The 13374-nt window shown below is 68.1% G+C and overlaps 1 protein-coding gene across 1 annotated transcript in view; it reads right to left on the bottom strand.

Annotated features, from left to right (window-relative positions):
- The window catches only part of CHD5 (chromodomain helicase DNA binding protein 5), a 51924-nt gene extending 39158 nt beyond the window's left edge, over positions 1-12766 (bottom strand). Inside the window, exons 1-2 of the mRNA XM_059691509.1 lie at positions 12556-12766; positions 2818-2945 (exon numbers count right to left, since the gene is read on the bottom strand). Of these exons, the coding sequence (XP_059547492.1) occupies positions 2818-2945; positions 12556-12634 (207 nt within the window). The 5' untranslated portion in view covers positions 12635-12766. The remainder of the gene's footprint in view (positions 1-2817; positions 2946-12555) is intronic.
- Between the last annotated feature and the right edge of the window lie 608 nt (positions 12767-13374).

Here is a 13374-nt window from a genome sequence, read left to right as displayed (position 1 = left end):
AGGAAGCGGAGGGTGGAGGCTCGGAGATGAACATGCCCAGGCCACCCAGTGACACCGCTGAGACCCGGCCCGGGGCAGTCAGCACGGTCCAGCCCCGCCCCGGCCCGGGCTCCCCAGGACGGCCCCTGAACATCCGATCCTGCTCCGGACAGGACACTTCCGGTGCGTCCCGGAAAGGTGTCTGTCCACACAGCTCAGCGCTGTGCTTCTGGCTCAGTCAAGTCTCACAGCCCCCCTGCAGGCCCAGCCCAGCCCAGTCTCCCCTGCAGGCCCAGCCCAGCCCAGTCCCCCCTGCAGGCTCAGCCCAGCCCAGCCTCCCCCTGCAGGCTCAGCCCAGCCCAGTCTCCCCTGCAGGCCCAGCCCAGCCCAGCCTCCCCCTGCAGGCCCAGCCCAGCCCAGTCTCCCCTGCAGGCCCAGCCCAGTCTCCCCTGCAGGCCCGGCCCAGCCCAGTCTCCCCTGCAGGCCCGGCCCAGCCCAGTCTCCCCTGCAGGCCCGGCCCAGCCCAGTCCCCCCTGCAGGCTCGGCCCAGCCCAGTCCCCCCTGCAGGCTCGGCCCAGCCCAGTCCCCCCTGCAGGGCCCAGCCCAGCCCAGTCTCCCCTGCAGGGCCCAGCCCAGCCCAGTCTCCCCTGCAGGCCCAGCCGAGCCCAGTCTCCCCTGCAGGCTCAGCCCAGCCCAGTCTCCCCTGCAGGCTCAGCCCAGCCCAGTCCCCTCTGCAGGGCCCAGCCCAGCCCAGTCTCCCCTGCAGGCCCAGCCCAGCCCAGTCCCCCCTGCAGGCTCAGCCCAGCCCAGCCCCCCCTGCAGGCTCAGCCCAGCCCAGCCCAGTCTCCCCTGCAGGCTCAGCCCAGCCCAGCCCAGTCTCCCCTGCAGGCTCAGCCCAGCCCAGCCCAGTCTCCCCTGCAGGCCCAGCCCAGCCCAGTCTCCCCCTGCAGGCTCAGCCCAGCCCAGCCCAGTCCCCTCTGCAGGCTCAGCCCAGCCCAGCCCAGTCTCCCCTGCAGGCTCAGCCCAGCTCAGCCCAGTCTCCCCTGCAGGCTCAGCCCAGCCCAGCCCAGTCTCCCCTGCAGGCTCAGCCCAGCCCAGTCTCCCCTGCAGGCTCAGCCCAGCCCAGCCCAGTCTCCCCCTGCAGGCTCAGCCCAGCCCAGCCCAGTCTCCCCTGCAGGCCCAGCCCAGCCCAGCCCAGTCCCCCGTGCAGGCTCAGCCCAGCCCAGCCCAGTCTCCCTCTGCAGGCTCAGCCCAGCCCAGCCCAGTCTCCCCCTGCAAGCTCAGCCCAGACCAGCCCAGTCTCCCCTGCAGGCTCAGCCCAGCCCAGTCTCCCCTGCAGGCCCAGCCCAGCCCAGTCTCCCCCTGCAGGCTCAGCCCAGCCCAGCCCAGTCCCCCCTGCAGGCTCAGCCCAGCCCAGCCCTGTCTCCCCCTGCAGGCTCAGCCCAGCCCAGCCCAGTCTCCCCCTGCAGGCTCAGCCCAGCCCAGCCTAGTCTCCCCTGCAGGCCCGGCCCAGCCCAGTCTCCCCTGCAGGCTCAGCCCAGCCCAGCCCAGTCTCCCCCTGCAGGCTCAGCCCAGCCCAGCCCTGTCTCCCCCTGCAGGCTCAGCCCAGCCCAGCCCAGTCTCCCCCTGCAGGCTCAGCCCAGCCCAGCCCAGTCTCCCCTGCAGGCCCAGCCCAGCCCAGTCCCCCCTGCAGGCTCAGCCCAGCCCAGCCCAGTCTCCCCCTGCAGGCTCAGCCCAGCCCAGTCTCCCCCTGCAGGCTCAGCCCAGCCCAGCCCAGTCTCCCCTGCAGGCCCAGCCCAGTCTCCCCTGCAGGCTCAGCCCAGCCCAGCCCAGTCTCCCCTGCAGGCTCAGCCCAGCCCAGTCTCCCCCTGCAGGCTCAGCCCAGCCCAGCCCAGTCTCCCCTGCAGGCCCAGCCCAGTCTCCCCTGCAGGCCCAGCCCAGTCCCCCCTGCAGGCTCAGCCCAGCCCAGCCCAGTCTCCCCTGCAGGCCCAGCCCAGTCCCCCCTGCAGGCTCAGCCCAGCCCAGCCCAGTCTCCCCTGCAGGCTCAGCCCAGCCCAGTCTCCCCCTGCAGGCTCAGCCCAGCCCAGCCCAGTCTCCCCCTGCAGGCTCAGCCCAGCCCAGCCCAGTCTCCCCTGCAGGCCCGGCCCAGCCCAGTCTCCCCCTGCAGGCTCAGCCCAGCCCAGCCCAGTCTCCCCCTGCAGGCTCAGCCCAGCCCAGCCCAGTCTCCCCTGCAGGCCCGGCCCAGCCCAGTCTCCCCCTGCAGGCTCAGCCCAGCCCAGCCCAGTCTCCCCTGCAGGCTCAGCCTAGCCCAGTCTCCCCTGCAGGCTCAGCCCAGCCCAGTCTCCCCTGCAGGCCCAGCCCAGTCCCCCCTGCAGGCTCAGCCCAGCCCAGTCTCCCCTGCAGGCCCAGCCCAGCCCAGTCTCCCCTGCAGGCCCAGCCCAGCCCAGTCTCCCCTGCAGGCTCAGCCCAGCCTAGCCCAGTCTCCCCCTGCAGGCCCAGCCCAGCCCAGTCTCCCCTGCAGGCCCGGCCCAGCCCAGTCTCCCCCTGCAGGCTCAGCCCAGCCCAGCCCAGTCTCCCCCTGCAGGCTCAGCCCAGCCCAGCCCAGTCCCCCCTGCAGGCCCAGCCCAGCCCAGTCTCCCCTGCAGGCCCAGCCCAGCCCAGTCTCCCCTGCAGGCTCAGCCCAGCCCAGCTCAGTCCCCCCTGCAGGCTCAACCCAGCCCAGTCTCCCCCTGCAGGCCCAGCCCAGCCCAGTCTCCCCTGCAGGCCCAGCCCAGCCCAGTCGCCCCTGCAGGCCCAGGGGACCCCAAGGCCGCCCCACACCGGCCCCAGCCCACGCACCTCCTTCTTCTTCCGCTTCCCTTTGGACCTGTTCTCCTTGAGCTTCTTGGATTTCTTCTTCTTGGGGAGGCTCAGGGGCTCCTCAGGGAAGAAGTCGTCGAAGCCTTCCAGGCCACCGTCGTCGTCTTCTGGGGGAACAGGAGGGGGTTAACCCGCACGCCCCTCTGGGAGACCCCCACTGGGACAGCCGCTCCTCCCACAGCTCCGGCCCCCCAGCCGCACCCACACCTCCTGCTCCGACAGTCCGCCCAGACCCAGGGAGGAGCCCAGCTCCGTGGGCCGTCTCACCCCACCTGGGACCCCCCCTCCGCACAGGAACCCGGATGATACTAACATGCTCCCCGCCCGCCCGCCCCTCCCGTAGGACGGCGCTCAGGAAACACCGTGCGGAGCCCGTGAGCAGCCATGAGAGGCCTCGTTGACATGCCTCCCCGGGGAGAACGCAGCCCCACCACCACCAGCTCCGGGGCCAGGCCGTCTCCGCCCTCGAGGCCCGGGTGTGGCTGGGAGAAGGCTGGGGCGAGGGGGGCATCACCAGGACCAGGGAGCTGAACAGCAAGTACCTGGGGTTTGGAGGAGGGTACTGGGACCCCCTTAATGGGGAATCAACCACACTGCCTCTCCCCCGACACACACAGGTACACCCATCCACACAGGTGCACACACCCACACAGGTGCACACACCCACACTGTACACACCCCCACAGAGTACACACCCCCACAGGTACACACACCCACACAGGTGCACACACCCCCACAGGTACACACACCCACACAGGTGCACACACCCACACGGGTGCACACACCTGTCACACCCACAGGTACACACCCGTCACACCCACACGGGTGCACACATCCACACAGGTGCACACCCCTGTCACACCCACACAGGTACACACACCACACAGGTGCACACCCGTCACACCCACAAGTACACACACCCACACAGGTGCACACACCCACATGGGTACACACCCACACAGGTACACACGCCCACACAGTGCACACACCTACACAGTACACACCTGTCACGCCCACACAGGCAGTGAGCCCTGAGCTTCTGGGAACCAAACCTGGGTCACGGAGGGGAGAGCAGGGGAGGGTCCTCTTGGGGGCGAACGCAGCAAGAAGACACTGCAACAGCAAACCACCCAAACCAGAGACACATCTGCCCACCCAGACCAAGGAAGCTTCCAGAAAGAACCCCCCAAGGGTCCAGAAAAGGGGCCCATGATAGAGTGAGAGCTCCATGCCAGCCGGGGCCCCATGTGCCAAGGCCAGCTTGCCCTGTGCTGTCCCACAGGCGCCGGTTGGGGGGGCGAGAGCCAGCCCCGGTGGTCTGTGCCTGAGGACTGCTCCCCAGGGGACCCTGAGGAGGGGGAGTCCCAGGGCCACCAGAGACTTTCGCTGGGAACGGGGCGAGCGTTAGGGGAACAAGTCAAAGGGACAAGAACCCGCCCCCCCCCAGGAACCGCCTATGCTGGTGACTGTGGCCATGTCAGACCCGCACACCACAGACACAGTGCACACCCAGGACACGCCAGCACCCAGCCCCCCTGTCCTCCACATGGGGCACCCCCACGCCCACCTGGGACGCCCCTGCCCGCCCCGCCCGTCCCCAAGGCGGAGGGGAAAGGCCCCCACCCTGGTCTCATGGCTCCCGTGGCCACACTCTGGAGCAGCTAGAGGTGCTGGTGACTCTGGTGGCCCAGTGGGTGGCCGTCCCACACCCACGGCCCATGGCCTGGTTCCCACACATCCCACCCCTACCCGGGAGAGGGGGGACTGCCCCAGCCTGGGCACCCCTCTGCCCTGGGGCCCTCCTCCAGGTGGCCAGGGACCTGGGACCTCCCCACCCAGGGCACAAGGGCCCCCCCACCTGGTACGCCCCCCCCCCCAATCCTGCAGGGCAAACAGAGGAGGCGGCCTGAGCGTGGCCCAAGTGCCAGCCGTCCCCAGGGGCCAGCTCGGTGGGCCTGACCAGCAGTGAGGGGCACTGCTGAGCACAGGACCACGTGGAAGGCACAGCTGCTGTGGCCTAGGCCTGGGCTGTGGGCACAGGGCCGGGCACTGCAGGGACCACCTGGGTTGATGTGGGCAGGCCCTCGGACAGGCTGAGGGTGGACGAGGGATCTGTCCCTGAGCCCTGATGGGGGAGGGGCAGGCACTGTTTGGGCCAGTTGAAAAGGTGCATGGGGCCCCCAGAGTCGCCCCAGGGGGCAGTGACGGGCTGGCTGGGAGCCAGGCTGGGGATCGGATGCCTGTCCACGCCGCAGGGAGCCGCCCGGGCAGAGCTGCCCGCGCCCAGACAATGCCCCGTGCCTTATGCAACAGGCTCAGCTGATGTCATCGAGAGGGGGCCTCTCCCTCCGCCTCCTGCCACCTCCCGCGTCCCTGTCCCCTCCGCAGGGCAGGCCCCCAGACGGGAAAGGCCACTGACTGACCAGCCGAACAGACAAGGAGACGCACAGGTGGCTGCAGGGGGTTCTAGAAGGAAGCCTGGGGCGGAGGGGGCACATCCCAGCCCTCATCCTCGCCCAGAGCACGCCTCCGAGGGTAAGGCCGCACCCTCTGCCCAGGGCAGCCCTTCTCCGCTCCTGAAGCCAGGGCCCAGGACCACCTGCTGGCGGAACCCCTCCTCCGAACGTTCCAGGCTGGCAAGGGATGGGACCCCCCACTCCCCCTCTCCGAAGGACGCTTCCTCTCCCTCACCACCTCTGTGGCCCTGAGGACACCAGGCTGACCTGTGACCCTGCCCCCACCTCACCATTCAGCTCCAGCCCTGCCTCCTCTCCTTCAGGGGCCCCAGCTTTCTCAGACCAGACCTGGGAGTCATCCCAGCAGCGCCTCCCCGCCATCACCTCTCCCCACCCTGGCCCTGGCCCTCCCCCGGAGCACAGCCCTGGGAAGGAGAGACCCGCTCACCCAGGGTGAGGGGTGAGGGTCCGGCAAGAAGAGGCCTCAGGACTCCCTGACCTGCCAGTTCCTGGCCGCTCACAGCCCTCGGGCGCCTGGCAGTGCCCTGGCACCAGCCTGCCCTCCAGCCAAGGCTCCGGATCCAACAGAGACTATATTTAGGGCCCATTAGCCTGTTCTCTCGGGAGGGGCTGGGGCGGGCAGGGGGCCCAGTGGGGACAGAGAGACCAGCGCAAAGGAAGGTCCTGCTTTCTCTTAAGGTCGCCCTAGCCCCTCGCGACGCCCAGTGGGCCGGGCCAGTGAGCTGAGCGGTCCTCCTCAGGGCAACACGTGCGAACAGTGAACGCTCCCACATCCACCGGCGCCAGGCCCACCGGCGGCACACGTGAGCTTATATCCCTCCGACGGCGGCCTGGGCGGGGCACTGTCACCCGTGCGCGGTGGGGAAACCAAGGCTCACAGGGTCTGCGCACTGGCCCGCATCTGTTTCGCAGCTGGCAGGTGATGGAGCCAGCGCGGTCCCGCCCCTGCCCCTCCCTCCAGGCACAGCAGCATTTAAGCTTAACCAGCATGGTCGGTGCCAAGCTTGGGGCCGCGGCCTGGGGCCTCCCAGGTGATGCCGGCGGCCGAGGGGTTCAGAGGGGTCCCTCGGGGCAGCAGGCCCCCGCCCAGCCCCCGGGAGCTTCGCAAACACAGGTCAGAGCAAAAGACAAACATGACTGGAGAGAAGGCAGGGCTGGTCTGAGGCGCTCAAACACTGGGCTTCCCAAGCCGGGAGCCGGGACCAGGGCTCCATCACCGGGAGCCAGAAAGGCCAGCAAACCTGCCGGCGCGGGGGCCCCGGCTCAGCGCCCACTCTCCGGGCCTGGGCAGAGGGCCCCTTCCATTCCCCACCCCAACCTGGCACCAAGCTGGGCGCACGACCACCTGGCGACCAGGAGGGAGGGACAGGGGAGCACAGGCTTCCGCCCCAGCCCTTCCCATGGGGCCGCCCACTGCGCCCATCTTTTCATCCTTAAATGAGCTTGTTACTGCTGACCTCGCAGGTGATGAACATTTGAAACTGGAATGGAAAGTGCCAATGCAATGCCCAGTGGGTGCCCGGCGACAGCAGGCAGAGTCCAGGGAGGCCCCGGCATGGTCAGGACAACAGGAGCAAAGGCGGGGGGTAAAGAGGGGGGCAGGGAGCGCCTCTGGTTCAGGCACTGCTGGGCCAGGGGTTCTCAGGGCTACCCGAGGGCGGGCCTAGACAAGGCTCCCATCAGTCCTTGGGGAGCCCCCTCCGCTTCACAGGCCCTCTGCTGATGATGGGGGGGGGGGCTCCCGCCCAAGAGAGGATTAATAATTTATTGATGACATTTAACAAAACGCAGACATCACCTCACTGGTGTCTCATCAAAGAAAGCATCAGACCTGAGCACGCAGGGCAGGCAGGTGGGGGTGGGGAGGGGGAGTAGGTGAGACTGAGGAGGGGGGACAAGGTGGGAGAGGCTGGCGGCCCACAGCGGGCAGAGAGGCCCCCATGCAAACCCAGAGCACTGGTGGGAGGAGATGGGGTAACATGCCAGCAGGGCCAGGAAAGACGGGGCAAGCGAGAGGGACAGCCATGACTCAGGGAGACAGACAGGGCTAGATGTGGTGGGGAGAAGGGGGAGGAGGGAGGGAGGGAGGGAGGGATGGAGAGAGAGAGAGAGAGAGAGAGAGAGAGAGAGAGAGAGAGAGAGAGAGAGAGAGAAATGAGAACAGAGCCAAAGAGATAAGGTGGAAAGTCTCAAAAGTTTTATCTGCTAAAGCCCCAGAGCATTAGACACTCCACACTGTATCCAGGACCTCGCCAGAGAAGACAGTCGGGAAATGTATGCTGGGTCGATGGATGGATGGAGAGTGGGAGAGTACAGGGGTGGATGGATAGAGAGTGGGGAGGATGCAGGGGTGGATGGATGGAGTGGGGAGGGTGCAGGGGTGGATGGATGGATGGAGAGTGGGGAGGATGCAGGGGTGGATGGATGGATGGAGAGTGGGGAGGATGCAGGGGTGGATGGATGGATGGAAAGAGAGGAGGATGCAGGGGTGGATGGATGGATGGAGTGGGAAGGGTGCAGGGGTAGATGGATGGATGGAAACAGAGGAGGATGCAGGGGTGGAGGGTGGAGAGTGGGAGGGTGCAGGGGTGGATGGATGGAGAGTGGGAGGGTGCAGGGGTGGATGAATGGAGAGTGGGGAGGATGCAGGGGTGGATGGATGGAAACAGAGGAGGATGCAGGGGTGGATGGTGGAGAGTGGGAGGGTGCAGGGGTGGATGGTGGAGAGTGGGAGGGTGCAGGGGTGGATGGATGGAGAGTGGGAGGGTGCAGGGGTGGATGGTGGAGAGTGGGAGGGTGCAGGGGTGGATGGATGGAGAGTGGGAGGGTGCAGGGGTGGATGGATGGAGAGTGGGGAGGGTGCAGGGGTGGATGGATGGAGAGTGGGGAGGTTGCAGGGGTGGATGGATGGAGAGTGGGGAGGATGCAGGGGTGGATGTATAGAGAGTGGGAGGGTGCAGGGGTGGATGGATGGAAAGAGAGGAGGATGCAGGGTGGATGGATGGATGGATGGATGGATGGATGGGGAGGGTGCAGGGGTGGATGGTGGAGAGTGGGAGGGTGCAGGGTGGATGGATGGATGGATGGATGGGGAGGGTGCAGGGGTGGATGGATGGATGGAAAGAGAGGAGGATGCAGGGGTGGATGGATGGATGGAGTGGGGAGGATGCAGGGATGGATGGATGGATGGAAAGAGAGGAGGGTGCAGGGGTGGATGGATGGAGAGTGGGGAGGATGCAGGGGTGGATGGATGGAGAGTGGGAGGGTGCAGGGGTGGGTGGGTGGGTGGATGGATGGATGGGGAGGGTGCAGGGGTGGATGGATGGATGGGGAGGGTGCAGGGGTGGATGGATGGATGGATGGATGGATGGATGAATGGATGGGGAGGGTGCAGGGGTGGATGGATGGATGGATGGATGGATGGATGGATGGATGGATGGATGGGGAGGGTGCAGGGGTGGATGGATGGATGGATGGATGGATGGGGAGGGTGCAGGGGTGGATGGATGGATGGATGGATGGATGGGGAGGGTGCAGGGGTGGATGGATGGATGGATGGATGGATGGGGAGGGTGCAGGGGTGGATGGATGGATGGATGGATGGATGGGGAGGGTGCAGGGGTGGATGGATGGATGGATGGAAAGAGAGGAGGGTGCAGGGGTGGATGGATGGAGAGTGGGGAGGATGCAGGGGTGGATGGATGGATGGGGAGGATGCAGGGGTGGATGGATGGAGAGTGGGAGCGTGCAGGGGTGGATGGATGGAGAGAGGGAGGGTGCAGGGGTGGATGGAGACAGGGGAGGATGCAGGGGTGGATGGAGACAGGGGAGGATGCAGGGGTGGATGGATGGGAATGGCTAGACAGTAGGGGACGTGGGAGATGGCTGGTGAGGGGATGGTTGGTGGGGCCTGTGGTTAGATGGGTAGATGTTGGGTGGGAGGGTGGATACATGGGCGGGTGAGTGAACTGATGAAGGGACAGGTGGCTCTTAGCCTGAGTGATAGAGGGAGGCACAGATCCCACAGGCCTGGCACTCTGTGCAGCCACTCTGCCCCCCCCCCCCCCCGCCAGTAAGGAGTGTTAAATACTATGGGGCTCCCCGGGACCCCCCACCTCCCCAGCAGGGGGCGGGCAAGCTGGGCCGGCAGGGCCCTGGGAGCTGCTGTCATCACTCCCTCCTGCCCCCCTGGCTCAAGGAAGCCTAAGCGCCCAGGTGACTGGGGCCAGTCCTGCGGGCACCGGGCACAGAGGCCATTCAGTGCCTCCCTCCCGCCAGCCCCGCCGTGGGTCCCCCCCGCTCCGCCCCAGCTCACTGGGTGAGGGTGCAAGTCTCGGAAGCATCTCCTGGGGGAGGCAGGTCGGCTGCCCCCTGGATGGTGCTCACTTAGCGGCCAGTTGATTGGGCACCTGTGACGTGCCGGGCACTGTGACCTAAATGTTCCACCGGCTGCGGCTCACCGGTCCTCACAATCACCCTCTGTGAGGTAGCCGGTCCGGATCCCCATTCCACAAGTGGGGACACTGAGGCAGAGGGGCTGGGGAACTCGCCCCAAGTCAGGCAGCTGACAAGCAGAGCCAGGACCCAGCTGCCTCTGGGCGCTGACTTTGCCTGCTTCCATCACCACCACCCACCCCCCACACCACCACCACCACCACCACCACCACCACCACCACCACCATCACAAGAATTTGGCAGCTCTGGTCCGGAGCCGGAGAGGCCGGCACCCACCCGGGCCCCCCCTGAGCAGGCTCGCCCACCTGCCTCTCAGCCAGGGCTGCTCGGGCAAAGCGCTGCGGGGGAAACAAGAGGGGGAGGTGGGAGACGGGCGAGCGAAAAGAAAGTGGATTTGACAAGTAACAAGTCCAACTGTTGCAGATTCAGACTTGGCGTGACAGCTCCAACTCGCCAGCTCCTCCTGCTACAAACACGCTGGAACCCGCGGCTCCAGGGCCACACGGGCACGGCCAGGGGCTCCGGCCAGGGCTGCGGAGCCGCTGTAACGCAGGGCGAGGGGGCAGCTGGTGGCACCTCAGGAAAGACTGGGCCTGGGCTGGGGCTGTCAGTGTCACAGTGTCCAGCGGCCAGGGGTGACCTAGGCACTCTCGGCCCACAGCCATCTCCTGAGCATCCGCGGTGCCAGGTGCCGGACGCAGCTGGTGGCCGAGGGAGTCACCCTCCGGGGGAGCCCGACACAAGCAGTAGTCCAGGGAGGAGGCGGTGCAGCCAAGTCAAGAACGCAGGAGAAAGGGTCAGGGGCAACGGGGTGGGCTGCACTTGAGCTGGAGGTCAAGCCTCCAAGTGGTGACCTTGAGCTGGGCCTGATGACGGGGAGGAGGCCGAGGCGAGCAGGTGGAGGTCACCGGTGCTCAAGGGCAGATGGAATTGGGGGCCAGAAGCAGCCAGGAGGCCATGTGCCTGCAGTGTGCACAGGGCCGGGGGCCTGATTGTAGAAGACAGATGACCCGGCTGCTGGCTGGAGGGTGGTCGGGGAGGACTCGTTAGGAGGCTCCGGAGCAGGCCAGCAGGAGGGGACGGTGGCTGGAACCAGGGACATGGAGAGAAGCGGGGGCTTGGGCGGCTCGGGATGAGCTCTGGGCGGGCACGTGAGGTCCTGCCGGTGGAGGGACTGCAGCCCTCAGGCCACAGGGGTGGAAGCAGGGCCTGGGGGCTCCTAGGGCCTCGGGGCCAGCCGCCCCCACCCTGGGGCCATGGGCACAAGCAGCGGGGAGAGACCAGGTGGTGGGCAGGTGACGCTGACCGAGCCCCAGGGGCTCTGGCCCAGGGACAGTGAGTTGGGTGTCCAGCAGCCTGAGGGCACTTCTGGGCCCCGCCCCTGCCCACAGTGGGCACCATGACATGACCAGGGAGAGGCAGAGTCTTCAGGAGAAGGGGACAGGGGACCCCACCGGGGAGGCCAGTGAAGTCCCTGGAATAAGTCTGTTAATGCATGTTCAGTTGTCCACTGTCCCCCTAAGTGCCACATGGGGCCACGCCCAGAGCGCCACGGAGCACCACGGAGAGGGCTCACCGAGGAGCCAGCCCCCGTAGGAAGCGGCCATGTTGCCCTGCCTGTGCCGGGACTCTGTGTTCCTCCCAGGAAATGCGGCTAATTCCCTGGCTCCAGGCCCCGCCCGTGTGGGCCACCTCACCCCCATTCCTCTCGCCCCAGCAAGCGCTTTGCAAAGTTGGCCAGACTGTCTGAAAGGTGGGGTGAGGCTGGGCTCCAGCAGGAACCCAGTTACGGTGTCAAAGCCAGCACACACGCAGGGAGGGGGAGGCCCTGTGGGCATGGCCCCCCGAGGGACCCCCTCACTGGGTGACAGTGTTGCCTGCTGGGCCGCTCTCCTCACCTCCTGCACAGGAGTTGGGGTGTCAACTTGTGGCCTGTCCTTGCCCCTGGGGGAGGCACACGACTGGGCCACCCACAGGTCTCTCCTGGCACAGGAGGCCAGAGACTTGGGGTGGAGGCCCCGGGAGGGAGGGAGGGAGGCCCTGCCCAGCTGTGCCAGGAGGGAACTGTCCCAAAGAAATGGTGAGCGGTCAACTAAAGACTCCCCACGCCAGGTTACCATGTTTACGCTGATCTGAGAGGGATGGCGAGGGCAGGGCGGAGGCCTGGGCGGCAGGCCCACAGCCAGGCAGGTGGGCTGGGAGGCCGCTGGTCACCGAGGCCGGCGCCCGGCGAAGTGCTTGGGAGCGGCGCTCACAGCACCAGCGGCTGGGCACGGGGAGGAGTTGGAGCCCACAGTCCTGGCCGTGGCCCTCCTGGGCCCTGAAGGAAGCGGTTTCAGCCAGGGCTCTCACAGGGTTCCCATGCGCGGCCCCACCCAGCCCGCCCTGGAGCCGCGATGGCCCAGCCCCCGGGAAGCCAGAGGCCAGAGGAGCGCGAGGGGTGAGCAGCTCCAGGAGCCGAGCGAGATTCCAGATTCCGCCCCTTCAAGGGCACGCGGGCTGACCCCGGGGCGCCGCGCCCCTCCCCACCCGGGCGCCCCGCGCAGCCCCCGCCCCCCGCGCGTCCTCCGCCTGCGCCCGGCCGAGTGGCGGCCCGTGGCCCCGATCGCATCCGCCCTCGGCCGCCCGCGCCGCGCCCCTGCTCGCCCAGCCCCGCGCCCTTGGCCGTGCGGAGCCAGCGGGGCGGGAGCGCAGCCTGGAGCCCGGCACCCCCCACCCGCGCCGCCCGCGCCGCCCGCCGGTCCTCGAGCCCCACGGCCCCCGCCACAGCCGGCGCCCCGCTCACCTGACATCTCGTCCTCGTTCTCCATCTGGTCCGCGAACAGCCGCGGCAGCGCCTCCTCGGTGCCCAGCGGGCCCCGCATGCCCGGCGCGGGGGGGAGGGGAGGTGGGCGCCCCCCCTCCCGCCGGGCGCGGTGCCAGCCTTAACCCGTACGCTGCCGGACTGGTGAGCGCGGCGGGCGAGGCGGCCTCGGCGAGAAGATGGCGGCCGCCAGCCCCCCCACCCCCCCAAACCTCCACCCTCCCGTCTCGACCCCCCTCCTCTGGGCCGCCTTCGCTCTGCGCCCGCAAAGCCCGGCCGCTCCGCCCACCGCGCCCCGCAGCCGAGTCCGCAGCCGGCGAGGGTGGCGGTGGCAGCGCGGGCGGCACGGCGGCACGGCGGGGGGGCGCACACATGCCCGGATTGTGACGTCCAGTCTGGTTGCTGTGGCAACCCCATCCCATCGTTCCGGCAGCACGACTAGTTAACAGCAGAGAACAAGTTGGGGACTAGTCCGGAGCCTCTGGGTGCAGGCGGGGGGCGAGCGCCCCGGAAGCAGGAGCCGTCGAGGTCCCCGCGTGCCAGGGGACCCGACGGCCGGCGAGCGGGCAGCTGGCCTAAGGCGAGCGGCCGGTGGGAGGCTGGGAAACGCCGCGCACCCGCCCACCGCCGCCGCCCGCCGGGGATGCGCTGGGCCTCGGGTTCCGAAGGGGGGGGCAGGGTCCCTGGGGCGGCACGCATTCCGCTCACACGCACAGGGACTGTCGCCTCTCGCGCCCGGCGCGGCCCCGACTCGGTTCTAAGCCCGTTCTAACGCCCTTTCGAGAGAGGGTTAGAAGGGAA

This window comes from Myotis daubentonii, chromosome 3 (genome assembly GCF_963259705.1).
Source record: "Myotis daubentonii chromosome 3, mMyoDau2.1, whole genome shotgun sequence".
Taxonomy (NCBI): Eukaryota; Metazoa; Chordata; class Mammalia; order Chiroptera; family Vespertilionidae; genus Myotis; species Myotis daubentonii.
Note: the sequence above shows the minus strand (reverse complement) of the source record. Positions and strands in the feature narration are given on the sequence as shown.